Below are 27,841 nucleotides of genomic sequence, written 5' to 3'. Positions count from 1 at the left end.
TATAGTCACTAAACAGCTTCTGTATGCCGGGGCGGCAGGGTAGCCTAGTGGTTAGAGTGTTGGACTAGTAACCGGAAGGTTGCAAGTTCAAATCCCCGAGCTGACAAGGTACAAATCTGGGGTTCTGCCCCTGAACAAGGCAGTCAACCCACTGTTCATAGGCCATCATTGAAAATAAGAATTTGTTCTTAACTGACTTGCCTAGTTAAATAAAGGTCAAATAATATAAAAAAATCCTGGGCAATCCATATATAGTGCATTCGGAAAGTATTCAGACCCCTTGACTTTTTCCACGTTACTTTACAGCCTTATTCTAAAATGGATTCAATAGTTTTTTCCCCCCTCATCAATCTACACTCAATACCACATGATGAAAAAGCGCACCCTTTACTCAGTACTTTGTTGAAGCACATTTGGCACTGGCAGTGATGACAGCCTTGAGTCTTCTTGGGTATGATGCTATAAGCTTGGCACACCTATATTTGGGGAGGTTCTCCCATTCTTCTCTGCAGATCCTCTCATCAGGTTCGATGGGGAGCATCGCTGCACAGCTATTTTCAGGTCTCTCCAGAGATGTTCGATTGGGTTCAAGTTCGGGCTCTGGCTGGGCCACTCAAGGACATGCAGAGACTTGTCCCAAAGCCACACTTGCGTTGTCTCGGCTGTGCGCTTAGGGTTTTTGTCCTGTTAGAAGTTGAACCTTTGCCCCAGTCTGAGCTCCTGAGCGCTCTGGAGCAAGTTTTCATCAAGCATGTCTCTGTACTTTCCTCCGTTCATCTTTCCATCGATCCTGACTAATCTCCCAGTCCCTGCCACTGAAAAACATCCCCACAGCATGATGCTGCCACCACCATGCTTCATCTTAGAGATGGTGCCAGGTTTCCTACAGACGTGACCACACATGACATTCAGGCCAAAGTTTTCAATCTTGGTTTCATCATACCAGAGAATCTTGTTTCTCATGGTCAGAGTCCTTTAGGTGCCTTTTGCCAAACTCCAAGCGGGCTGTCATGTGCCTTTTACTGAGGAGTGGCTTCTGTCTGGCCACTCTATCATTAAGGCCTGATTGGTGGAGTGCTGCATAGATGGAAGTCCTTCTGGAAGTTTCTCCCATCTCCACAGAGGAACTCTGGAGCTCTGTCAGAGTGACCTTCGGGTTCTTGGTCACCTCCCTGACCAAGGCCCTTCTCCCCCGAATGCTTAGTTTGGTTTGGCGGCCAGCTCTAGGAAGAGTCTTGGTGGTTCCAAACTTCTTCCATTTCAAGAGGCCTCTGTGTTCTTGGGGACCTTCAATGCTGCAGACATTTTTTGGTACCCTTCCCCAATCCTGTCTCGGAAAATTCCTTCGACCTCATGGCTTGGTTTTTGCTCTGACATGGACTGTCAACTGTGGGACATTATATAGAAAAATGTGCGTCTTTCCAAATCATGTCCAATCAATTGAATTTACCACAGGTGGACTCCAATCAGGTTGTAGAAACATCTCAAGGATGCTCAATGGAAACAGGATGCACCCAAGCTCAATTTCGAGTGTCGTAACTAAGGGTCTGACTACTTTTAGAAATTATACTTATACTTCTTTTTTTGTTTTTCTTATACATTCACAAAAGTTTCTAAAAACCTGTTTTCGCTTCGGTGTTATGGGGGATTGTGTGTAGATGAAAAAGTAATTGAATCCATTTTAGAATAAGGCTGTAACGTAAAAAAATGTGGAAAAAGTCAAGGGGTCTGAATACTTTCCAAATGCCCTGTCTATATGGTTGGACTTTATGAAATGTTGTCTCCCATAAACACACCCACAATACCAGGAAGTGGGTGATTGGTGACGTGACTGTGTGTGGGGATGACTGAGGGCATGAAACCCTGGTCAGTGTTGTCTTATAGAATCTCACTGTTTTTCTCTCTGTGTTAAAAGAAAGGCAGGCTAACGCTAATGCTACATGTGCCTCTGCAAAGAGACACTTAAAATGTGTCCCAAATGGCATCCTATTCCCTACATAGTGTATTACTTTTTTTTACCAGAGTTCCTTTGTGCCCTGGTCAAAAGTAGTGCACCAAATAGGGAATATGGTGCCATTTGGGACGCATATTAAGTGTCTCTTTGCACAAGCACATGTTTCTGCACATAGAAGACAGCCAGACTGTGGCCACCTTTGATACAGCTCTCTCACTCACTTTAAATCTGTGGCTCTGGAAGAAACAAGACTGATTATGGGTTCCTGTCCAATCCTTTTGTCCAGCTAACTGAGCAGGAAGGACACAAAAGAACTTTCCAAAAGAACTTTCCACTTTCCATCACGTGGGACAACATTTGAGAAAGTAGAGGCTCTAAAACTGTGCTCACGACCCAAAATGGCACCCTAATGTCTATGTAGTGCACTATGTTTGACCCGGGCCCATAGGCAAACCCAAAGTAGTGCACTAGATAAGGATTAGGGTGTCATTTGGGACCGTGTTGTTTGGGTTTGTTTAGGTGTAGGTGGAAGTAAAGCGTCCACTACAGTACAGCTCCACATCCCGAGGCCTTTCATCCACACAGCTATTGGGTTGACTGGGAAGTAGAGAGGGTCACTTCCTGTGTTGCGTAAGTTGAGCTCATTAGACAGGAAGAGCCTAAGGAGGGGAGAGAGGAAGGCTGCTGGGTAACCCTGAGGACCTTACAGGGGTGAGACTGAGACATATGGAAGAAAACCCCAAATGACCTGCTCTAGCTAACCCAGTGTGGGAAAGTAGAGACATCACACACACACACACACACACACACACACACACACACACACACACACACACACACACACACACACACACACACACACACACACACACACACACACACACACACACACACACACACACACACACACACACACACACACACACACACACACACACTTACCTGACGTCAGTAAGCTCGTAGTACATGTTCCTCATGTCATCTTTGACATAGACGGCCACACTGGGAGACTCCAGCATCTTCATGGTGAGCTGCTGGGGGAAGGCACTCACAAACAGAGCCCTGATGGTGTCGCCGCTGGTGATCTCATTGGGCATCCGGATCTGCTTGGTCTCCTCTCCGTACTGCAGGTACAGCACGCCTGGGAAGTAGAGCGGAAGGAGAGAGGGTTACCAAATAGTTAATGATGATCTGATGGCTGTTAACCATGTACAGGAACACGACATCAGTCTTATGGGCCACTATTCAAAGTTGTGCACTATATAGTGAATAGGGTGCCATTTGGACGCATGCTTTGTGTACTGTGGGGCCACATGAGTTGTACGCAGTCAGACATACAGCACAAACACTATATCTTCAGTGTATTTCCACTGAGTTAAAGACCAGACGTTTGCGGTAGTATAATAAAGATCCTATAGGCTCCAGGAAATAAAGTGCTGAGCCCCTCTATGGTACTTACTTCTCCGGCTCTATAGCTAATAGTAGGGCTTCCTTGTAACAACATAGTCAGTTGGTGAACTAACTCTCTTTCCCTGGTGTACTGTTATGTTAGCAGTTAGCCACTAGCTTTTCATTACGATGAAAGACCTTGCAGATGATCCTAATACCACGTGTGTTATTTGATGACTGGTCATGTGTCGCAAATGGAACACTATTCCCTTGATGTGCACTACTTTTGACCAGGGCCGACAGGGAATAGGGTGCCATTTGGGACACACCCTGGGCTTCATATTCTATTTCACATGCAGCATTTGTAACATTCCCTAAAAACTGAACTTTATTAGCTCCGGAGACTTTAGACAGCTCAATTCTAAGATGGGAGTCGGATTGCAAGACTATGTGGTTGCTGCTTGTCTGGTTTCACTCTTAAATCAGAACCAAATGGCGTGGCTGCACAGCTAATGGACAGAGAATAATTTTTATTTATTTTATTTCACCTTCATTTAACCAGGTAGGCAAGTTGAGAACAAGTTCTCATTTACAACTGCGACCTGGCCAAGATAAAGCAAAGCTGTTCGACACATACAACAACACAGAGTTACACATGGAGTAAAACAAACATACAGTCAATAATACAGTAGAAAAATAAGTATATATACAATGTGAGCAAATGAGGTGAGATAAGGGAGGTAAAGGCAAAAGGCCATGGTGGCAAAGTAAATACAATATAGCAAGTAAAACACTGGAATGGTAGATTTGCAGTGGAATAATGTGCAAAGTAGAGAGAAATAATGCGGTGCAAAATAAATAAATAAATAAATAAATACAGTAGGGGGTGAGGTAGTTGTTTGGGCTAAATTATAGATGGGCTATGTACAGGTGCAGTAATCTGTGAGCTGCTCTGATAGCTGGTGCTTAAAGCTAGTGAGGGAGAAGTGTTTCCAGTTTCAGAGATTTTTGTAGAATTTTAAGAATAGAATAGAATTTTAAGAATAGACTTTGTTTGTTTGACAAATGGCACACTAGGAACTACATTTGAGCTAGATTGCTACAGCAGGAAAATAATCCTGCAGCAACAGGAAATTTACATAATTATGTGGATTAGAATTAATTAACATTTCTGTAGGGGTTGATACATATTCCGCGAAAATCAAGTCTGGAATTTCAAAGTGAAAATTACAAACTTCAGAAGCCTTTTTAAACCTCAAATACACTACAAGTTTGACATTTTCTGCATTGCGGGAAAGTTCTCTTGCAACAGGGTGATCAAATTAAGACCGTACGCCTGTATTCCCAATATAGTGCACTACCCTTGAGCAGAGCCCTATGGACTCCGGTGAAAAGTAGCTCACTACATAAGGAATGAGGTGCCATTTGGGATGCAACCTTAGTTTTGAGAGCTTGCAAGGCTTTACAACAGTCAGATTCAACATTCTACACTAACGCTTCTTCAAATGGAACCGAATCACCTTAAATGACTTTCACTTTCATATGCAGAATAAAGCGTTCTTTAAATTCCCATGCTCCCTCGCTTCTACAATACAAAATGCAGTACAGCAATAAATAAATATCTAAAAGTTCTTCCAAAACAACTACTACTATACTGTAGTATAAGCATTATGTTGCACTTCTACACATAAAGCTACATGTAACATCCGAGAGAATACAGAAACTCACTTGAAGAGAGTAATTCCTACTGTAGATGTCAGCGACTATAGCTCCAATGTTGTGTTAAGGAGTCCTCTGACTGAAGCCACTACTTCTACTGGCACAGGGCTCTTAAGGAAGACCAGATGTCTCTGGGGACACGACTGCGGGTGTGTGTGTGTGGGAGGCTACGGGGTGAAGTTTCCCCTAGGTTCAGATCTAGGATCAGCTTACCCTCGCCCAATTCTAGCCTTAACCATTAGTGGGGAAAATGCCTAACTTCCCTAAGATCAGTGTCTAGGGGCAACTTTCACTCTACTCCGTATGGGACGGCCACCAGAGAAATGCTGGGTAATGTGCCCTCTTTCCTCCAGCCCTTCATCACCCCATGACCCTTGCTGCTAGCATAACGCTTTCTCGTGCGGTGTACACAAATGTCTGCATTTCAACCTAAGCAAGAGGCCTCTTTTGGTACAGAATGACTTGCAAAATGCAAAATGACTTCTGTTAATTGTCACGTTGGTCAAAGTGGTGTGGTACCCAAATGTAAACAACACAGAGGCACTCAAAATGTACGAAATGACAAAATACTCAACCCAAAATCACTTCAAAACTAAGACGTGTCCTTTGCTTACATTTTCAAAAAACGTTTTAAGAAGCAAAATCCTGAGGGGTCTCGGAGGCTGACTACATGTTTTGATTATGAGAGTCGTGCTGTAGCACTCTCTCGGTTTAGGTCAGCAAAGTTAACCTCTTTGATCTCTAGAAGGGCGCTATTTCATTTTTGGATAAAAAACGTTCCCGTTTTAAGCGCGATATTTTGTCACGAAAAGATGCTCGACTATGCATATTCTTGACAGTTTTTGAAAGAAAACACTCTGAAGTTTCAGAATCTGCAAAGATATTGTCTGTAAGTGCCCCAGAACTCATTCTACAGGCAAAACCAAGATGATGCGTCAACCAGGAAATGAGCAGAATTTCTGAAGCTCTGTTTTCCATTGTCTCCTTATATGGCTGTGATTGCGCAAGGAATGAGCCTACACTTTCTGTCGTTCCCCCAAGGTGTTAGCAGCATTGTGACGTATTTGTAGGCATATCATTGGAAGATTGACCATAAGAGACTACATTTTCCAAGTGTCCGCCTGGTGTCCTGCGTGGAATTCGGTGCGCAATTGCCAGCTGCTTGTACTTTTCCATTTGATTGAGGGGAGAAACCATGCTTCCAAGAACGATATATCAATGAAGAGATATGTGAAAAACACCTTGAGGATTGATTCTAAACAACGTTTGCCATGTTTTCAGTCGATATTATGGAGTTAATTTGGAAAAAAGTTCGCGTTTTGAGGACTGAATTTTCGGGTTTTTTTGGTAGCCAAATGTGATGTATAAAACGGAGCTATTTCTAATACACAAAGAATCTTTTTGGAAAAACTGAGCATCTGCTATCTAACTGAGAGTATCCTCATTGAAAACATCAGAAGTTCTTCAAAGGTAAATGATTTTATTTGAAGGCTTTTATGTTTTTGTTGAAATGTTGCGTGCTGGATGCTAACGCTAATGCTAACGCTAAATGCTACGCTAGCTAGCTACTTTTACACAAATTATTGTTTTCCTATGGTTGAGAAGCATATTTTGAAAATCTGAGATGACAGTGTTGTTTACAAAAGGCTAAGCTTGAGAGATGGCATATTTATTTAATTTCATTTGCGATTTTCATGAATAGTTAACGTTGCGTTATGGTAATGAGCTTGAGTCTGTATTCCTGATACCGGATCCGGGATGGGGAGATCAGAGAGGTTAAATGACTGGCTCTTAGAAGAACCACCTGTGGCATTACTAGAGCTATGCTACAGCCTTTTAATGCAACTATTTCCACCCAACTGAAGGCGTTTGTCATACTGATGCAAATTAAGTGCCCTCTGCCTTGATAGTGAACATCCTTTCTAATCCTGTCAATACCCATACGAAAAAATAAATACATTTCAATATACACAGCTCAAACAAATAAAGGGAACACTTAAACAACACAATGTAACTCCAAGTCAATCACACTTCTGTGAAATCAAACTGTCCACTTAGGAAGCAACACTGATTGACAATAAATTTCACATGCTGTTGTGCAAATGGAATAGACAACAGGTGGAAATTATAGGCAATTAGCAAGACACCCCCAATAAAGGAGTGGTTCTGCAGGTGGGGACCACAGACCACTTCTCAGTTCCTATGCTTCCTGGCTGATGTTTTGGTCACTTTTGAGTGCTGGTGGTGCTTTCACTCTAGTGGTAGCATGAGACGGAGTCTACAACCCACACAAGTGGCTCAGGTAGTGCAGCTCATCCAGGATGGAACATCAATGCGAGCTGTGGCAAGAAGGTTTGCTGTGTCTGTCAGCGTAGTGTCCAGAGCATGGAGGCGCTACCAGGAGACAGGCCAGTACATCAGGAGAGGAGGAGGAGGAGGCCGTAGGAGGGCAACAACCCAGCAGCAGGACCGCTACCTCCGCCTTTGTGCAAGGAGGAGCAGGAGGAGCACTGCCAGAGCCCTGCAAAATGACCTCCAGCAGGCCACAAATGTGCATGTGTCTGCTCAAATGGTCAGAAACAGACTCCATGAGGGTGGTATGAGGGCCCGACGTCCACAGACGTGACAGAGTCTGGAGACGCCGTGGAGAACGTTCTGCTGCCTGCAACATCCTCCATCATGACCGGTTTGGCGGTGGGTCAGTCATGGTGTGGGGTGGCATTTCTTTGGGGGGCCGCACAGCCCTCCATGTGCTCGCCAGAGGTAGCCTGACTGCCATTAGGTACCGAGATGAGATCCTCAGACCCCTTGTGAGACCATATGCTGGTGCGGTTGGCCCTGGGTTCCTCCTAATGCCAGACAGTGCTAGACCTCATGTGGCTGGAGTGTGTCAGCAGTTCCTGCAATAGGAAGGCATTGATGCTATGGACTGTTCCCTTTATTTTTTCTGAGAACTGCATTTAACGTCACGTAACGTGATGTTCTAAAATGCATGTAACGCCTGACAATATCCCAGAGATGCATAGCTATGACATCTACTGGGGGGTCAAAGGGAACCTTGTTTTTTTGTGTTTTTTTTAACATTTTATTTTAATCGAACTGTAATCGATCCCAGAAACTGATGCTCCAGATACTGAACAAGTCTAAAGAAGGTCAGTGTTATTGCTTCTTTAATCATGACCACAGTTTTCAGCTGTGCTAACATAAATGCAAAAGGGTTTTCTATAATTATCAATTATCCTTTTAAAACGATGAACTTGTATTAGCTAGCACAATGTGCCATTGGAACACAGGAGTGATGGTTGCTGATAATGGGCCTCTGTACGCCTATGTAGATATTATTATTATTTTTTTTACATCTGCCGTTTCCAGCAACAATTGTCATTTACAACATTAACAATGTCTACACTGTATTTCTGATAAATTTGATGTTAATAGACAACAACAAAAATGTGCTGCTCTTTCAAAAACAAGGGAATTTCTAAGTGACCCCAAACTTTTGAACGGTAGTGTATACTGAAAAATAGAAAAACACAACACGCAACAATTTCAAACTGACTTACAGATCCATATAAAAGGAAATAAGGAAATCAGTCAATTGGAATAAATACATTAGGCCCTAATCTATGGATTTCACATGACTGGACAGGGGTGCAACCACAGGTGGGTTTAGGGGGGGCTTATTTTTCACCACGAAAGGGCTTTAAAAAACAGATAGAAATACTTCTTGAGCATCACGTTTTGTTGAAAAAATTGACGGTTTAGGAAAGAATCTGGCTTTTCAACGCTGGTAACCCGTTGTATAAAAGCAATAATATACTCTAGTCCGTGTGTTTTGACATTTGTATCATGGCTGTGATGGTCTACGCCACTCGGGTTTCGCCACTCGTGCTTTTATATGCCCAATGATTGCTCAACAATTCAAAAAGGTAGACAGGCTTCAGCGCGTCACACTTTATTCATTGTTCTAACCTTCATAGGGCGCATCATTCAATCTCAGAGCGGTTTCCTAAAACCATCGTTATTAACGTTGCACTTGAAAATTTGCGTAATCTAACGCCTGCCTCAGACCACTTGTAAGAACAGCTCAGAACACAGAATCACACGGTTTATCCTTCTCTCTGTGACCACCAATAACTTCCGAACAAAGTTGAATACAAATACAATGTTGCCAATGTCTTTGTAATTGATACAAAAAAAGCGACGTATAGGCATATTTCAATCATATTTCAATATATTTCATGTTCAATCGAGTTGTATTTTGTTGTATTAGGCTGCTGTCTGTAATTTGTCTCTATATATTTCATGATGTCTAGTCTATCCAGGCTGTATCACTACCAGCCGTGATTGGGAGTCCCATCAATTTTCCCAGCATCGTCCGGGTTTGGCCGTCATTGTAAATAAGAATTTGTTCATAACTGACTTGCCTAGTTAAATAAAATATAAAAATAACTTGTGCTCAATGATGTGCCAAATCTGTGATTTTGTGCATTTTTATTGGGTAAGCATTAGAACAGGCATTCCCAACCCCAGGGGTATGCGCAATGCCGTCGGGGATATGCCAAAGAAAAATGCGATTCACATAAAAATAAAAAAAATAAAAAATTGTTCACATTTTCAAACATACATTTGTGGCGAATTTTTTTCCCCCCTCGCCTGAGTAGGCTCGTTTCACTGCCAAACATGTTATTAAACCATTTAGTGTTCAGCAAAATAACAACACAATGTCAAATTGTCACGACTCCTACCGAAGGTGGCTACCCTTCCTGTTCGGGTGGTGCTCGCAGGTCGTCGTCACCGGCCTACTAGCTGCCACTGATCCCTTTTCCCCTTTCTGTTTATTGGTTTCACCTGTTTTGTGTGTAGGATGATTAGTCGGGCTATGTTAGCCAGTAGGCCCGCCTGCTCTTTGTGCAGGATTGTTTTGTGTTGCCACTGTGCACGTTTGATGTTGACGTGTTTTCGTTTGTGAGCTTTTCTTTCGTTTGTGAGTCCCTGTGTCTGGGGCATTTGTTTTGTGTGCGCCCTGTGTTTCGTGGGGTGGCTTATGTTCGCTGTGTGTGCAATTAAAAGCATTACCCTGTACTCTGCTTCCTGCGCCTGACTTCGCACCCACTACGCCCTGAGCGTTACACAAATACAGGTAGCCTAGTCAAATAATTAACATACAATCACATTAACCGTTACTCTCGCATGGGAATTCCACTAACGGTCCGTAAAAATTTCACTAACGGTCCGTATTTAAAAAAAAGGTGTCCATAGAGACGCACACCAGCTCTACTGGTAGTACTGCTACTACCAGCAGTACTACACCTGCACCTGTCGAGAACACAAGTTGTTATGCTTCCACGAGCACATCCAATGCTAGCATCAGTAATTCTACATTTGTTGTTAGCCCAGCTAGCATGGACATTGACAGTTGTGAATCTGATGCAGCCGAAGATCTACTGCCCCCTTACCCAGGAAAGCACCGAACAACAGACAGGGACGTTGGACCATTGAAGAGGCGCAAATATGATGAGAACTACATTGATTTGGGGTTCACATATATTGGGAGTAGTGCCTTTCCTCAGCCACAGTGTGTTAGATGTGCAAAAGTACTATCTCACAACTCAATGAAACCTTCACTCTTGCACAGACATTTAGATACAAAACATGCCAATTTGAAAAACCAGCAAACGGGAGTTCTTTGAGCGAGAATTCAGACGACTTTCGAGTAGTAAGACATGTATAAAAGCAACAGATACCATTAATAAGAAACGTCTTATATGGTGAGCTACCGAGTGGCTAGGACAGGCAAGCTCCATACTATTGTGGAGGAATTAATTCTTCCTGCTGCCGCGGATTTGGCTGGGACAATTCTGAGGGAGAAGGACAAAAAAACTATAGACAATGCCTTCATCAAACAACTCTTTTTTCATGACGCAGCAGTGACGTGGCAGGAGATGTTTTGAAACAATTACTGCTTTGCATACAAGCCAGTGAATTATAGGCGTTACAGCTGGATGAGTCAGACGTGGCAGGCCTGGCACAGCTCCATTACTTTTATGGGGGGGGGTCAATTAAGGAAGACATCCTCTTCTGGAAACCAGGACAGCAGGGGAGGATATTTTTAAAGTACTAGACAGCTTTGTGACATCAAATGGACTTTGGTGGTCAAGATGTGTTGGTATCTGTACTGATGGTGTAAAAGCCATGACACGGAGTGGTAATGTGCGTGCAAGCAGTTGCTCCCGACGCCACTTAGGTACACTGCAGCACCCACCGAGAGGTTCTTGCTGCCAAGGGAATGCCTGACATCTTGAAAGACGTTTTGGACACTACAGTGAAAATGGTTAAGTTTGTTAAATCAAGGCCCCTGAACTCTTGTGTATTTTCTGCACTATGCAATGATAGGAGCAGTGACCATGTAACACTTTTACAACACACAGACGTGCGCTGGTTATCAAGGGGCAAAGTATTGACACATTTTTTTGAATTGAGAGACCAGCTTAAAGTTCTTCACTGACCATCATTTTCCCTTGTCTGACCGCTTGCATGATGACGAGTTTCTCACACGACTGGCCTATCTGGGTAATGTTTTTCTTGCCTAAATGATCTGAATCTAGGATTACAGGGACACCCTGCATTATATTCAATGTTCGGGACAAAATTGAGGCAATGATTAAGAAGTTGGAGCGCTTCTCTGTCTGCATTAACAAGGAGAACACAGGTCTTTCCATTGTATGATTTTTTTGTGCAAATGAACTCAAGCTTACGGACAATGTCTAATTTGATCTTGCGCAATTACGCAGGTACTTTCCCGAAACGGACAATACATTCAACTGGATTCGTTATCCCTTTCTTGCCCTGCATCCAGTCCACTTACTGAACAAGAGAGCCTCATCGAAATTGCAACAAGCAGTTCTGTGAAAATGTAATTTAATCAGAAGCCACTGCCAGATTTCTGGATAGGGCTGCGCTCAGAGTATCCTGCCTTGGAAAATTGCACTGTTAAGACACTGATGCCCTTTGCAACCACACACCAATGTGAGAGTGGATTCTCGACCCTCACTAGCATGAAAGCTAAATACGTGTGTGGAAAATTATTTAAGACTGAGATTCTCTCCAATACACCCCAACATTGCAGAGTTATGTGCATCCTTTCAGGCACACCCTTCTCATTAACCTGTGGTGAGTTATTCACAATTTTTGATGAACAAATAAGGGTTTTATATGTAAGATGGCTACAAAGAGCAAAATTATTGATTATTATTTGTGACCTGGTCCTATAAGAGCTCTTTGTCACTTCCCCACGAGCCGGTTTGTGACAAAAACTCACACTAATTCTTATGTTTAATAAATATATCAACATGAGAGTGCGCTGACCCCTGGTGCTAGAGGGGGTACGCAGCTGGAGGTTGAATGTTTGAAGGGGCACAGGACTATAAAACGTTTGGGAACCACTGCATTAGAAGAATAAGCCGCCTCAATATTTTCAGTGGTGAATCTTCTCGAGGAGCGATCCTGACGTCAGTATTGTTAATTATTTCCCCATTTTAAGGAAATATTTGATCCCATCAGTATTGTCACATGCTCCAACGACGCGCTTATCTGAGCGGCGTTTTGGGAAACATATGTTACGTCTTTGGCCGTTGTAAGAAATATGCATCGTTAAAAACACCTGTAAGCCTTAGTTCCATCGCTATCAGGACACCGGGCCCTGATCTGTTGCGTCAGCCTCATTTGCTTTTTAACGCGTTTTGCTATGCACTGGTTCTATGAATTTGGGATCCGTCTTCCGACAACTGTTCCAGAGTCTGTTTGGAATAGGCTATTTCTTTCTCGCACTGAATGACAAGCTGTGACCAACAGAATAGGTAAACTTTCGGACTATGGGTGATAGTACATTGACATAGGCTAGTGATCTTGCTGTTCGTTACTCGTCTTGTCTGCTGAGGAAAAGTTTTTTTTTTTATCTTCAAAGTGCACATCGGAATTCGGTAAGAAGGACGCACGACGTTGCATCCTCGAAGTTGCATGTTCCGTTAAGATGCATAACCATAATCTAAATGTGACATCTGTCATTCTGAGCACCGTGGGTGGACACCCTAATCAGGTTAAGCACCCTATACATGTGGGTCCATCACATTTCTCAAATGTCTGGTAAATTAAAATGCTGCTGGTGAAATGTTCGGAAACCCTGGTAAGTGTGTGTGTGTGTGTGTGTGTTTTAAAGAGAGCCAGGCTGGGTTATGCAAGCTGTGTCTATCTGTGTGTGTGAAGCAGTCCTTGGTGTAGTTGTGGTTAATAACATCAAAACACAGTGTGGCCATGTTGTGGTCCCCTACCTAGTGAGCGGTCCCTGGTCTGGTTGGTGGAGCGCACTACGGGCAGGCTGGCGCGGGAGCGGCTGCCTCTGGTGAAGGTGGTGGGTGCATCAGCCTCTGACATGGTGTCCAGAGACTCCAGGGAGGCCAGGGAGAGGTGCTCAGCCTGGTCCCCTACACTGGAGCTGCTAAGGCCGTGTTTAGGGCTTCTGCTCTATAAGGGAGAAGAGGAGAAAGAGGTTCAAGAGGGGGTCACAATACAGAGGAAAAGGGTTGTAAAAAATTCCGGTAACTTTCCCAAAAGGTCCCCCTCAAAATGTATTCTGGGAAGGTTACTGGAATTTTGCAGCCCTACATAGGAACCTTACACAAACTGAAACACAATTTCCCTAAGCTATGTGCCAGTGTCACATGCAGGAATCAAACCCACCATAACTCTGTGTTGCAAGCACCATTCTTTAACCAACAAAGCCATCTGAACCAAACACTAGTGTTCATTCTTTTAAGTGTTTAAGACAAAAGACAAGCTTTTTAACTACAACGTGAACACAGTGAAAAGCCCAGTGTCATTGTGTGACATTCTAGTCATGCATTCAAGTCTATTTGGGTGTCAATTGTTTGCATCAGTGCAGATTGCAGACAGACACTGCCTGTTATAGGTTATGTCACACAAGCACACACACACACACCATCATTTTCCATGGCGCAGTTGCTAAAAATGGAAGAGAGGGCAGTAATTTGGTTGTGCTGGGGTATCCCCCTCAGCCCATTGACTAATGTGGAGCAGGCAGTGATTTTCGCAGGACTATACAGATAAGGTGAGGTGAGGCAAACATGACACACCCCACTATATAGCATGACACACCCCACTATATAGCATGACACACCCCACTATATAGCATGACACACCCCACTATATTGCACACACACTATGATTTTCCATGTCGCAGTTGCAAAAAAAAAACGAAATGGTCCCTAGGCCTTATCACTTAATAATAATGCGTTTCTCTTTTGACAAGCTTCACACAACTTAAGTGAAGGGTTAACACACACACAAACACGCTTTTTTCACTTGTGGTGCAGGTAGTTACAGCCCCAAAATCGACATCGTAGAAAAAATATTAAATAACTACAGCGCAACATTTTTTTTTATTCTTCCGGTCAGAGTTATTTTTCAAGCTTTGCACAACAACCAAGGGAAAAGGTGTAGCGAGGCTGATTAAAGCCACTAATGAGTTCACCAGGCAGACAGTCCTGTGGGCCTGGCAGAGTGTTAAAGGCTGTGGAGCTCATTGAGAAGCCTGGTAGTATTGTAAGGTTATCTGTGCCAGGGTGACAGTTTGACTAGCATTGAGAGGTCAGCACACCGAGAGCCCTTTATCAAGCTAACAGTTCTGAGGACACACCCAGGTGCACACACAATGACAATTTTGATATAAATAGCTTCTCTTTTTCAGTTTATTGAGAAGTCATTGACATTTTTTTTTTTTTCCAATCATTGAATTAGAATTTCAGTTTTCTTCCTGAATTGACTGCCTTCAATTAAAATTGATCCCAACCCTGACAGACAGGTTAGCTGGGATGCAGACAGTCACACGCCCAGGCATGATGCAGATAAGATAAAAATCAGACTAACTGTGTGGGGAAATTGGATTTTCAGCAAGTACCTCTGAATGTCAAGCTCAGAGTGGAGAGAAGACAACATGCCCTGTAAGGACTGATGGAATGAAGAGAGAGAGAGAGAGAGAGAGGAGAGAGAGGTGAGAGAGAGAGAGAGGAGAGAGAGAGAGAGAGAGAGAGAAAGAGGACGTGGGGAAAGGGAGAGGTGAGATGGACATCAAACATGTCAAGAAACAAGGCAGCAATTTGAACAGAACTGTGTTTTTTTTTAGATTATACTGTACTGTATCTGCTTTCCAATAGAGCCAACATAAACTATAGTCTGCTAATCCTTTGCTATTAATAGCTGTATGGTTGTTTTTATAGCCATCACCCTCCACACCACCATTATTATTCAGATGACATCGTTGAGTGGATGAGACATGTCACCTTCAGTGTCATCACCACAGGAGTGACCGGTCACCTGACATTGCAGCAGCATCCTCTGGGTATATCTGGGGCGGCATCCCAAATGGCAGCCTATTCCCATACGGCCCTGGTCAAAAGTAGTGCACTATATAGGGAATAGGCGGCCATTTGGGACGCAGTTCTGATGACCCGAGCACTACAACTCAATTGTGTCGTGAGTAGAAAGGTAAGGTCCTTGTATGCATGGCCCATGATGAGACAGTCACATGGAGGGCCAAGTTCAGTTGATGTGTCATCCGAAACCAAGGAGCACGCTCGGTAATTTGAACTGATTTGGAATTATTTATGAGTGAAAAGTAATTATTTATGAGTGTAACCAATTATGTTGAGGTGAATACAGTACCAGGCTGCTCTGAAAACCTGGCAGTGTTAAAAACATACAGTCACATGTGGTAGAATACATACGGAGCAAGATGGAGAGAGAGGCTCCCTGCCGATGGTGGTAATAAAGTTTACACATCAACACCAAAATGAGGTGTCGTCTATTGGTTGAGCTTGGCAAGTTATCCTCCTTCTCTCTCTTTCACACATGCGCACACGCACACACACATAACCTCCCTCCCTCCCCCCCTCCCTCCCTCCCTGGCAGGCACTCCATTTGTCACCCCTCTATCACAGAAAAGCCACTTCCTATCCCAGCAGAAACCACTTCCTGTCGTGGCCTAGACGTGTAAAAATCACGGTTTAAAATCCGATTACAACCACCAACCTGCTGTTAAGACACATCGACCACACGTTGATCCGGTCACGGCTGGGGAGTTAGACCTAAATTCCACATGTCACCGTGTGTGGTTTAGTTAGCGATGACAGTCAATGGTCACCGTAGAGCACCTACTATTTCAGCACTGAGTAGGCAGTCATATCATTCTATGTGGGTCACTTACAGAGTGTGTGGCACGGAGAAGTGAACACGTTTGATACAGGTACAGTAAAAGTGATACACAAGATGACAATGATTATGGCCGTCGGGAACAAATGAATCAAAACGCATTCGGTCGGAATGTTACGACTTTACCAAGGTAATTGGATATTGCTCCTACACGTTATACAATTTACTAATCAGAGAGAGCATGTTCTGTTTTCAAAGTCTTTAATAAAAGATCCAGCGTGCCTTTTAGTTGCAGTTTCACCATTGTTCACTTTTACATTTCCAAAATGGTATTCTTTCCAGAGGTGGTGTCCATTGCAGAAAGGAGGGAGGGGGGGGGGGGAATGTGTCTTCTGCATTTAACACAACCCCTCTGAATCAGAGAGGTGCAGGGGGCTGCCATTATCGACATCCACGACACCAGGGGAACAGTGGGTTAACTGCCTTGACAGATTTTTACCGTGTCAGCTCTGGGATTCAAAACCTGCAACCTTTCGGTTACTGGCCCAACGCTCTAACCACTAGGCTACCTGCCACCCCATTGGGTGTTTGATGTCTGTTTTGTTATACTCATTGAATACATCCCTTAAAATGCCTTTATTATTCTCCGTCAAATGTATAAACGGTTTGGCTGCTATATGAGTTTTTATAGAGTAGCATTTTACTTTGTGTGCATAACAGTGTTGCTTCCGTCCCTCTCCTCGCTCCGACCTGGGCTTGAACCAGGGACCCTCTGAACACATCAACAACTGCCTCCCACGAAGGATTGTTACCCATTGCACCACAAAAGATGCAGCCCTTGAAAGGGAAACAACTTCAAGATTTCAGAGCGAGTGATTGAAGCGCTACTTGCGCGCACCGCTAACTAGCTAGCCATTTCACACTGGTTACGCATGTGTGTGTGTCTCTACTGTCTTTCGAGCCTTGATTTTCACGAGTGTCAAATCAGGTTACTTTTGCATACAATTTAGGTACATTTCCTGGATTCACAAACGAGCAGATACCACAAAAACGGATGGATGAAAAGTCAAGAAATAAGAAAAATTCCATACCATTGTTGTCCAACTGAATGTATTCACCTGAAATGTGTCTTCGGCATTTAACCCAACCAATCTGAATCAGAGAGGCAGGGGGCTGCCATAATCAACATCCACGTCTTCAGCGCACAGTGGGTTAACTGCCTTGCTCAGGGGCAGAACAACATGTTTTTACCTCGTCAGCTCGGGGATTCGATCCAGCAACCTTCCAGTTGCTGGCCCAACGCTCTAAACACTAGGATACCTGCCGCCCCATTGTCTAAACATCATTATGGTTGTGGCGTCTTGGTTTCAGACAGATGATCAGAGGTATAGTACAGTGCTGAGACGTGGTGATTAAATTGAATTATGATATTTAAAAATAATCACTGCTTCTATCAAAAGATAGTGGCAGACATAGAACACTTTATGGAAAATATAGCCATATGGCTGCCAGGGGGCTGGGCTGATTTCTGCAAAACAGAAGCAACTTCACAAGTAATGTTTCCGAGTCTTTGCTTAAGAGCGCTTCATGCTTCAGGTTGTGCAGCACAGAAATAGAAATAGACAAAGTTAAATTGATCTAATGTCAAGGAATTGTTCTCAATTCCTCATTTTAAGAGTCGAATGAGACTATTTACTCCGTCTAGTCGGCATCTAGGTCTTTCTCTCGCCAAACTTGGCAGAGTGTGGACTTCTGCCAGGAAACAGAAGCTCATCATGGTTTAGCCCCCACACTGGTGATGTCAGCAAGCCTTTTCACTTAAGATGCTAATTGTGTTGGCTCCCTGAGGAGAGGAGGAGAGAGAGAGAGAGAGCGCGCGAGAGAGGACCATCCCTCAGCCCCGTGTAATTAACTGGCCTGATCTGTATGAGTATCACATCTGGAGTCCCTTAACCGTGTACACTCTGCCTGCGTACTGTACTTCTACATGCTGCCCTGTACACCGTGTGAAGACAGCAAGACACACTGTCGAACCACCCTCTCTAACCCTAACTGTATATCTGTGTGTTAACAGAGTGGCTCCTCAGATTGGACAGGTTTATCCGTATGCCTGCGCGACCCAGCAACAAAAGGAGTTTTTGCTGAACACCTGACGAGGAAGAATGCAAGATCTGTTACTTTACGGTTCACCACCAAACAGACATGGCATTGGTTTACTACTCTAAAGGCCGTGGTTTGAATTCCCAGATCATCTCAGAGAAGGCTCCAATTTCTGCTCAGCTCATTCAGTGTCCTCGTGTCTGTCTGTGGGTCTCCAACTCTTCACGGTCTTTTGTATCATCCAGGCTGTGTCCCAAATGGCACCCTATTCCCTGGGTAGTGCCTACAGGGCTCTGGTGAAAAGTAGTGCACTAGTGTTAATGACATTATACACTAGTATCCCCTTGTCATCCATTCCCATTGATTATGGCTGTGTCCCCCTCCCTAACCCCTCTCATACCACACTCCACCTCTAATCCCCCTCCCTCCAAAATCATCACATGACCTTCAGACAGACTGCCTGCCTGGGGCTGGACAGACCAGGCTAATCGGTTCGTTAAAAGGGGTCGACTTTACAGTATCAACAATCAAAGCCAATCACGCGTTCCATTGAGAAGGGCTATAATCTGTGGACTCGAGGCGGTTTGCACGGTGGTTGCACATTACGGCATATCAAATTCATATTTACTCTCTGTCGGCGATAAATATATATTTTTATTAGGTAATACCTGTAGTCAAAACAGACATATCAGACTTACACTGTAACAGACACATTACGGTATGTCAGACACATTACGGCATATCGAATTCCTACGCCCTGTCATCAATAAATGAATTATTGTTACGTGATTGCTGGATATAAAAGTATAATGTATCAATGTATGTGTATGCAGCAGCAAAGTTGTAAAATATACATTTAAAAAATAGGTTAATGGAAAAAAACATGAACAAAAATGAAGAGTTGTAGCAAGAGTTGCAGTCAAAGCAGATAAAGCTCACGCTGACACATTCAGAGGTAGGAGTAGCTACCTTATTTAGCCTACTGTTGTACAGTCATAATAGAGCCAGAGTCTGGGAAAGAGATAGTGGCAACGTTCAAACGAGGGTTTAGCTGTGAAATCCCTCTAGCCAGAGATGGACTGCATCCCAAAAGGGCATCCTTTTTGTAGTGCACAAAAAAAAGATGTAGCGCACTACTTTTGGGCAAAAGGGAATAGGGTGCCATTTGGGACGCAAAAAAAACAAACCATATGAGAGCACATGATGACAGGTCCACTGACCTTCCCAGAACCTACGTTCAATCGGTTTCAGCAACTTTGAAATGTGCACCACTGATTTGGCCCAGCCATTCGATTACATTCACTCAGGCAGACCTCAGACTCACAAACAGACCTCCGTGTGCCTGCAATGAGAGAGCCTATACAAAACATATTAGCCTGAGCACACAAACATAGAGGGCTCGCCGACAACAAACTCAGACTACCGTACTTTCACGAGCCAAACGTACTCCTACGAGCGATGCAAATGGAGGGTTGGAGATTTACAGAACGTTGACGTTCTGAAAGTTCACATATTATTACAATGCGCTGTGGCAATCAATACAGTGTCGCTCAGTTGCTTGTTCATCCGACCAACTTACTACAAATACTGAATCAATATGTACATAAAGAGGCATACATGCCCAGTCATCATAGTCACATTCCTGATCATAAGCAGAATTAAATAGATTAAATACTTCCCTCCAGATTTGAAGGCATTTAATAGAATAGAAGATATTTACAGTGAATTACCAGCACAGCGATTATCTCCCTCCTGCAGAGCTTCCCATATCCTAGTCTAGTGGAAACTCCCCTGGTCTGCTGAACACACACATCCTGCTGTTATTCCAGCCCCACTGTTCTGTTCTGTTCTCCCCCAGACTGGATAGAAGGATGGTCGTGACTCCCAGTCCAGCTTGCCCAGGATAAAACTCACATCAAAGTTCTATCACCACCACAGTGTCAGGGGAGAGCAGTCAAGGGATGTGTGTGTGTGTGTGTGTGTGTGTGTGTGTGTGTGTGTGTGTGTGTGTGTGTGTGTGTAGAACCAGGGCAACCACATACGCATGTGGACGCGCACACACAAAACACACTAATCAAAATCAACACATTTAAAAAAAAATGTTTAGCTCTAAGTCATGCATTGAAAAAAATTATATCTTTGTGCACCAAGACAAGATTTATCTGGGAGCAGTAAATCGATTTACAAGTTTGACAGTGTGTTTTAGATCAAATGAATAGCTCTGAAATGTCCCCAATCCCCTTTGGTGTTTACAGCCTCGCATCTCATGAGGGCTGGAAGAAGACAGAAAGATGACACCGGTCCCCAGAACAGATAAGACCTCAGCCTGCTAGGCTAAACCTCACTGGTAATACTGGTAAAACTTAAATCAGTGTCTCTGAGAAACAGACTAGCCATAGGGCAGTTTGGGAAAATGCCAGGTGGACCAGTCCATCTTTAGCCAAGAGCGACAGTCTAAATATAATTTTTTTGTTGCACAGAATAATCATTATTTGGATAATAAATGGGGGCCTCTAGGGAAAAAAAATGGCCTGGCGTATTAGAAATGCCTTGGCCGATTTCTGGTCCCAATCCACCCCTGGTCTCTCCCCTCGCAGCATGGGACATGGACCGTCTGAGTGGTCGTTAGGGTCTATCTTCACCATATCTGTACAACGAAATTGCTAGTATGTCTCTAAATAGCAAGTAAAGTTGCATTCCCTTAATAAGGAAAAAAAAGAAAACCACATGTGAAACCATATGGTTTTCGAACACTTCACATGTGATTATATTTCACATGAAGTTTAACATGTGGATATTTTTCATGAGATTTCACAGGCGATGCCCTACAAAACAAAGATTAGTCCTTAAAATGTCATCAACTTACATATCTGACTACATTGTGTAGGTGTATCTATACAGTAATTATTATTCAACATGTCCTCACCTGGGATTTGAACTCACACCCTCTTGGTTCACAGCACTCCAAACTTCCTGCTACGCCACCATGTCTGTGGCGATTACTGACTTCACCTGTGTCCCTACACTTTGGACTTCAAAGTAAATCTTTAAAAAATACACTCAAGAAAAAAAATATTGTATTGTATTCATCATGGTGATTCAGGAGTAACATTATTCCCCAACAACATTAAACTATACAGAAAACCCTCAAATTGCTGAACATTTAATTAATGATGAGAGAATAGTCAGATTATTTGCTAACTTAAATAGCAAAATAGTGCCATCTGCACTGCTAAGTGCAGAGATGTATTATAGGTAATGAATCTGTAGGGGACTTTGTATTCTACAGACTTTGTGGCCCAAGGTTGTGAGAGATCAAATCCCAGGTGGGGTCATATTGAAAAGTCAGCACTAAGTTATCATGTCAAATGGAATCATATTGATTAAAGATGTTTACAATATTTTAGCTGAACAGCGTACCACTTAACTTAAAACCCCCATACCATTTCATTACTTCCTGTAAAAAAAAAAATTTAAAACCCAGGAAATGTGCAGTTTCACATGTGAAAACATAAGAGACATACATGCGAGGTCAATTGTTCACATGTTACATTTAGAGTTCACATGTGCGCAGCATTTTCACGTGAAAAACGTTCACATGTGAAAATCTCATTCTCACATGTGCAATTGCATTTTCACGTATGAAAAACATTCACGTGCAATTTTACACGTGAAAAATGTATCAAATGTTGTCACGTGTAGTTTCATGCCATCGCGTGTTGAAATTTTGCATCGCCAGGTCACATTTATTTCACACCGAAGACATGTTTTCACGTGTACTTTCATAGTATCACAGGTTGCTTTTGCACGAGATCACATGTGAAACGCCAGTGATCACGTGAAATTCAAGAGTTATGTTGCACAGCATTTAAGTTACAGGTGATTACATCAGAAGATAAACGTTGGAAAAGCGAAAAGAAAAGAAAAGAAAAAGTTGGAAATAACACGAGGTTGTTGGTCATGGAATACCTTGCACGCTTGCTTTACTGGTTCTGTTTTGTGCTGGTGCCTGTCACTGTCATGCAATTTTGGGATTGAGTTTAACAGGTCTGGGCTACCCAGGTCTTAACAGATCATTTACCCATTACTGTCCTGTCCACACACAAAGTATTTGCTGACAGAGCTCTGGCATCACGTCCTGTCTAGACCTGTTCTTTAATGTCATAACATTAGTACTCCGAGTATGATTTATCCCTTCTGACGCTTCCGGCTTTCCCGTAATAACAGCTCTGCTGGGTTTCATTCTAAGGGGATCCACACCCACACACAGAGAACACACTCTCTTCCAGAGAGTTTGTCCTGGCCTGTATAACAGTCAGGTCTAATTTGAGCCACTCTGTGTATATCTGAGGATTGTGAAGATGAGAATATGGCTCAGAACCTGTGGTAAGAAGTTCTCAGAGAATAAAATAAATCCTTATCTGTCCACGAACCTACGGAGCTGCTTCTTCTCTCAGGTCACACACACACACACACACACACACACACACACACACACACACACACACACACACACACACACACACACACACACACACACACACACACACACACACACACACACACACACACACACACACACACACACACACACACACACACTTTCTGTTACATGGATTTGAAATATGTATTTAAATACTTCTTTAAAATAATATGGACCCAGTGTGCTTTGTAAATGTTCATTTGTACATTTTGATCGTTTAGCAGACCTTCTTATCCAGAGTGACTTACAGTCAGGGAATTCAACTAAGGTATATAAACAACAACATATACGTTTTTTTGTTTGTTAATAAGAATGTGGTTGTTGTGAAGGCGTGTAGTTAAATGTATTTTGTATTTCAAAGAATTAAAAAAATATATATACACAAAATAGTGTTTTGTATTTTATTTTGATCCATTGGTAACATTTTGTAATTGTAACAAGATAGTTCTTTCCCCATCTCTGTCTGAATATAATACATCATAGCGAAGAAACGGGAGAAGGTAACAAGAAATGTGAGATACCACCTGTTACTTAAGTAATATCTTAAGTAAAGTCTTCTTAGCATCACATCTCCCACATTCTCTCATAGTTAAGTTAACGTCTGAGAGTAAGTCACAATGGGTGCGCCCGCAAATGGCACCCTACTCCCTATGTAAGTGCTCTACTTTTGACCAGGCCCCAAAGGTCAAAAGTAGTCCACCCATAAATGGAATAGGGTGCCATTTGGGACAGAGGCGAGGTGTAGTTTCTTCAGAGTGCGGAAGAGTCGCAGGGCCCTGATCCCCATTATTAAAGTGTCTAGTGAAATGCTTACTGGGGACCACTCACACCCCTTTACTCTACCCACACCAAATGATCCTCCACCTCCCAAAGGAGAGGGAGGGGTGGGCGGGCAACACAGCGGCACGAACAAACACACACATTCGCACAAACACACTCTTAGTCACACACGGAACTTTTCATTAGATTTGACATTACTTAAGCAAATGTTCATCTCTCTTTCATGTGCGTTTTTACCTCCTGTAATCCCGGCATGCACACACACACGCACAGCAACACACAAGGTTCAGACAATCTTATCAGACCTGGATTTGTTTGATTGACCCATGCAAATAGGGAAAATATCGCTCCTTTCAACTCTACAGTTGCCCATCATCATCATGTCCTCCTATCACTCTCCTCCATCTGTTCCTGTGTTCTTTGACCTTTACGTGCATGCTCCTTGCGCACCATTGACCCCAGCATTGTTTTCTCTTTGACCTGTGCCTATAAGCAGTTATATCAGATACTACACCGCACTACACTCACAACTCCAGCACACACACGCTGATATTCCAGTACACTAAACTCACGACTCAAGCTCTTTCTATCACACACACACACACACACACACACACACACACACACACACACACACACACACACACACACACACACACACACACACACACACACCACACACACCACACACACACACACACACCCTGCTGGAGCGAGAACCTGTAATCGACAGACAGATCTTCTCCAGTGACAACTGATACTGGTGCTCAGCCAGTATCCAAAACATGACTCATTCATCCATATGAGATTGGGAATGAAATATGAACTCAAACACAACGTAAACAAATAACAGAATTGCCCAATAAGGTAGGGAGCTGAAGGTTCGAGTTGCCAAACGTCAGCCTCGAAACCTTAATGACTTGGAGAATATCTGCAAAGGGGAGTGGGACAAAGTCCCTCCTGAGATGTGTGCAAACCTGGTGGCCAACTACAAGAAACGTCTGACCTCTGATTGCCAACAAGGGTTTTGCCACCAAGTACTAAGTCATGCTTTGCAGGTCAAATACTTGTTACCCTCATTAAAATGCAAATCAATTTATACAATTTTTGACATGGGTTTTTCTGGATTTTTTTGTTGTTATTCTGTCTCTCACTGTTCAAATAAACCTACCATTAAAATTATAGACTGATCATTTCTTCATCAGTGGGCAAACGTACAAAATCAGCAGGGGATCAAATACTTTTTTCCCCTCACTGTAATACCTATAACCTAAAACTTCTTAACCGGGAATATTGAAGAACTGGGAATATTGAACCACCTGCTTTCATATGTTCTCATGTTATGAGCAAGGAACTTAAAAGGGTAGCTTTTTACATGGCACATATTCCACTTTTACTTTCTTTTCCAACACTGTGTTTTCGCATTATTTAAACCAAATTGAGCATGTTTCATTATTTATTTGAGACTAAATAGATTTTATTTATGTATTATATGAAGTTAAATAAAAGTGTTCATTGTTCATTCAGTATTGTTGTAATTGTCATTATTACAAAAAAATAACTTGAAAAAATAATAATAAAAAATAAAATGGAAAATAAATTCTGCCGATTAATTATGGTATCGGCTTTTTTTAGTCCTCCAATAATCGGTATCGAAAAATGATAAAATCGGTCGACCTCTAAATCCAAACAATTAAAAAGACACCCTCTCCCCTCAGCTCTCAAATAAAGTGGACATTTCTGATGACACTTGCAGGGAAAGGGTAGAATTAATTCATTTTAAATGGACCGCTCTTGGCCGGAAATGTGTCACTCGTTCATCCCACGGTTGTGTTTCAGTCATCATGGAACTGTTGTGTGTAGAGGTCGACCGATTAATCGGAATGGCCAATTATTAGGGCCGATTTCAAGTTCATAACAATCTGATTTTTTTTACACCTTTATTTAATCTTTATTTAACTAGGCAAGTCAGTTAAGAACACATTCTTATTTTCAATGACGGCCTAGGAACGGTGGGTTTAACTGCCTCGTTCAGGGGCAGAACGACAGATTTTCCAATTGTCAGCTCGGGGGATCCAATCTTACAGTTAACTAGTCGAATGCAATAATGACCTGCCTCCCTCTCGTTGCACTCCACAAGAAGACTGACCATCTCGAATCCCATTGTAACTTCTCCTCTGTGCAATCCGGTTTCCGAGCTAGTCACGGGTGCACCTCAGTCACGCTCAAGGTACTAAACGATATCATAACCGCAACCGATAAAAGACAGTACTGTGCAGCCGTCTTCATCGACCTGGCCAAGGCTTTCGACTCTGTCAATCACCGTATTCTTATCGGCAGACTCAACAGCCTTGGTTTCTCAAATGACTGCCTCGCCTGGTTCACCAACTACTTCTCAGAAAGAGTTCAGTGTGTCAAATCGGAGGGCCTGTTGTACGGACCTCTGGCAGTCTCTATGGGGGTACCACAGGGTTCAATTCTCGGGCCGACTCTTTTCTCTGTATATATCAACGATGTCGCTCTTGCTGCGGGTGATTCCCGGATCCACCTCCACGCAGACAACACTATTCTGTATACATCTGGCCCTTCTTTGGACACTGTGTTAAAAAACCTCCAAACTTCAATGCCATACAACACTAGTTCCGTGGCCTCCAACTGCTCTTAAACGCAATTAAAACTCAATGCATGCTTTTCAACCGTTTGCACCCGCCCGACTAGCATCACTACTCTCAATCCAAAACTAAATCTAGAATTGGCTTCCTATTTCACAACAAAGCCTCCTTCACTCACGCCGCCAAACATACCCTCGTAAAGCTGACTATCCTACCAATCCTCGACGACTCCAACACTCTACTCAGGAAACTGGATGCAGTCTTTCACAGTGCCATCTGTTTTGTCATCAAAGCCTCATATACTACCCACCACTGCGACCTGTATGCTCTCATCGGCTGGCCCTGGCTACATATTCGTCGCCAGACCCACTGGCTCCAGGTCATCTATAAGTCTTTGCTAGGTAAAGCTCCGCCTTATCTCAGCTCACTGGTCACGATAACACCCACCCATAGCATGCGTTCCAGCAGGTATTTCTCACTGGTCATCCCCAAAGCCAACACCTCCTTTGGCCGCCTTTCCTTCCAGTTCTCTGCTGCCAGTGACCGAAACGAATTACAAAAATCGCTGAAGCTGGAGACTTATATTTCCCTCACTAACTTTAAACATCAGCTATCTGAGCAGCTAACCGATCGCTGCAGCTGTACATAGCCCATCCAATCTACCTACCTCATCCCCATATTGTTTTTATTTAATTTTCTGCTCTTTTGCACACCATTATTTCTACTTACACATCATTATCTACACATCTATCACTCCAGTGTTAATTTTCTAAAATTGTAATTACTTCGCTATTATGGCCTATTTATTGCCTTAACTCCTCACGCCATTTGCACACACTGTATATATACTTTCTTTTTTTTCTATTGTGTTATTGACTGTACACTTGTTTATTCCATGTGCAACTCTGTGTTGTTTGTGTCGCACTGCTTTGCCAGGTTGCAGTTGTAAATGAGAACTTGTTCTCAACTAGCCTACCTGGTTAATTAAAGGTGAAATAAAATGTCAGTTATTAGCGATTCTGACAGAGGTGAATCAGAACAAAAACCTGTCTAATAACAACAATTATATGTTGACTTCCAGTGTGACTCAGACTTGTGTTGTAAGTAAACTACGCCTCTGCAAACAATGCTGTTGTGTATCATACCAGAGAATCCTGCTACATCAGAAGATTAGCTGGCCAGATTAGCTGAACTACTCTGATTTCAATGTGTGCATTGTGAGACTTGTGTGTGTAAAGACTGTTGTCTGTCTAGGGGTGTTATCAGGTCTGGTTCTGTCAAAAAGGCTTATTCCACAGCCCTCATCCTGTCCCCCCCGTCACCCCCCTTTCCCTCAGGATTAAACCCCAGGCACGGCGCCAATCTATGGGTCACTTGTCCCCTCAGCATCCCATCAACCCCAAACCTCCAGCCCCAACCTCCAGGCTCCACTTTAACACCCTCCACCTCCCGGGACGGCAGGTCTGCACGTGTCTGTCGTTAACTCCTCAAGCCCTGCGGCTGTCGTTTGTTTCAGTCCAAGGAGTCATTCAGATCTGAAAGCGGCACTTGTGGAGAAGTGGCTGGAGAGGACCTGAG

The 27,841-nt window shown here is 43.1% G+C and overlaps 1 protein-coding gene across 18 annotated transcripts in view; it reads right to left on the bottom strand.

Moving 5' to 3' along the window:
• Positions 1-27,841, bottom strand: part of LOC139420449 (sickle tail protein homolog) — a 163,084-nt gene that overhangs the window by 38,524 nt on the left and 96,719 nt on the right. For 13 of the 18 annotated variants that reach the window (XM_071170592.1, XM_071170609.1, XM_071170593.1 and 10 more), the window contains exons 3-5: positions 15,008-15,088; positions 13,393-13,585; positions 2,897-3,095 (exon numbers count right to left, since the gene is read on the bottom strand). In XM_071170592.1, the coding sequence (XP_071026693.1) occupies positions 2,897-3,095; positions 13,393-13,585; positions 15,008-15,088 (473 nt within the window). The remainder of the gene's footprint in view (positions 1-2,896; positions 3,096-13,392; positions 13,586-15,007; positions 15,089-27,841) is intronic. The other 5 variants (XM_071170596.1, XM_071170611.1, XM_071170607.1 and 2 more) reach the window with 1 other exon arrangement.

The sequence above is a fragment of the Oncorhynchus clarkii genome, chromosome 11 (assembly GCF_045791955.1).
Source record: "Oncorhynchus clarkii lewisi isolate Uvic-CL-2024 chromosome 11, UVic_Ocla_1.0, whole genome shotgun sequence".
Classification (NCBI taxonomy): Eukaryota; Metazoa; Chordata; class Actinopteri; order Salmoniformes; family Salmonidae; genus Oncorhynchus; species Oncorhynchus clarkii.
This window is presented reverse-complemented; position numbering and strand designations above follow the sequence as displayed.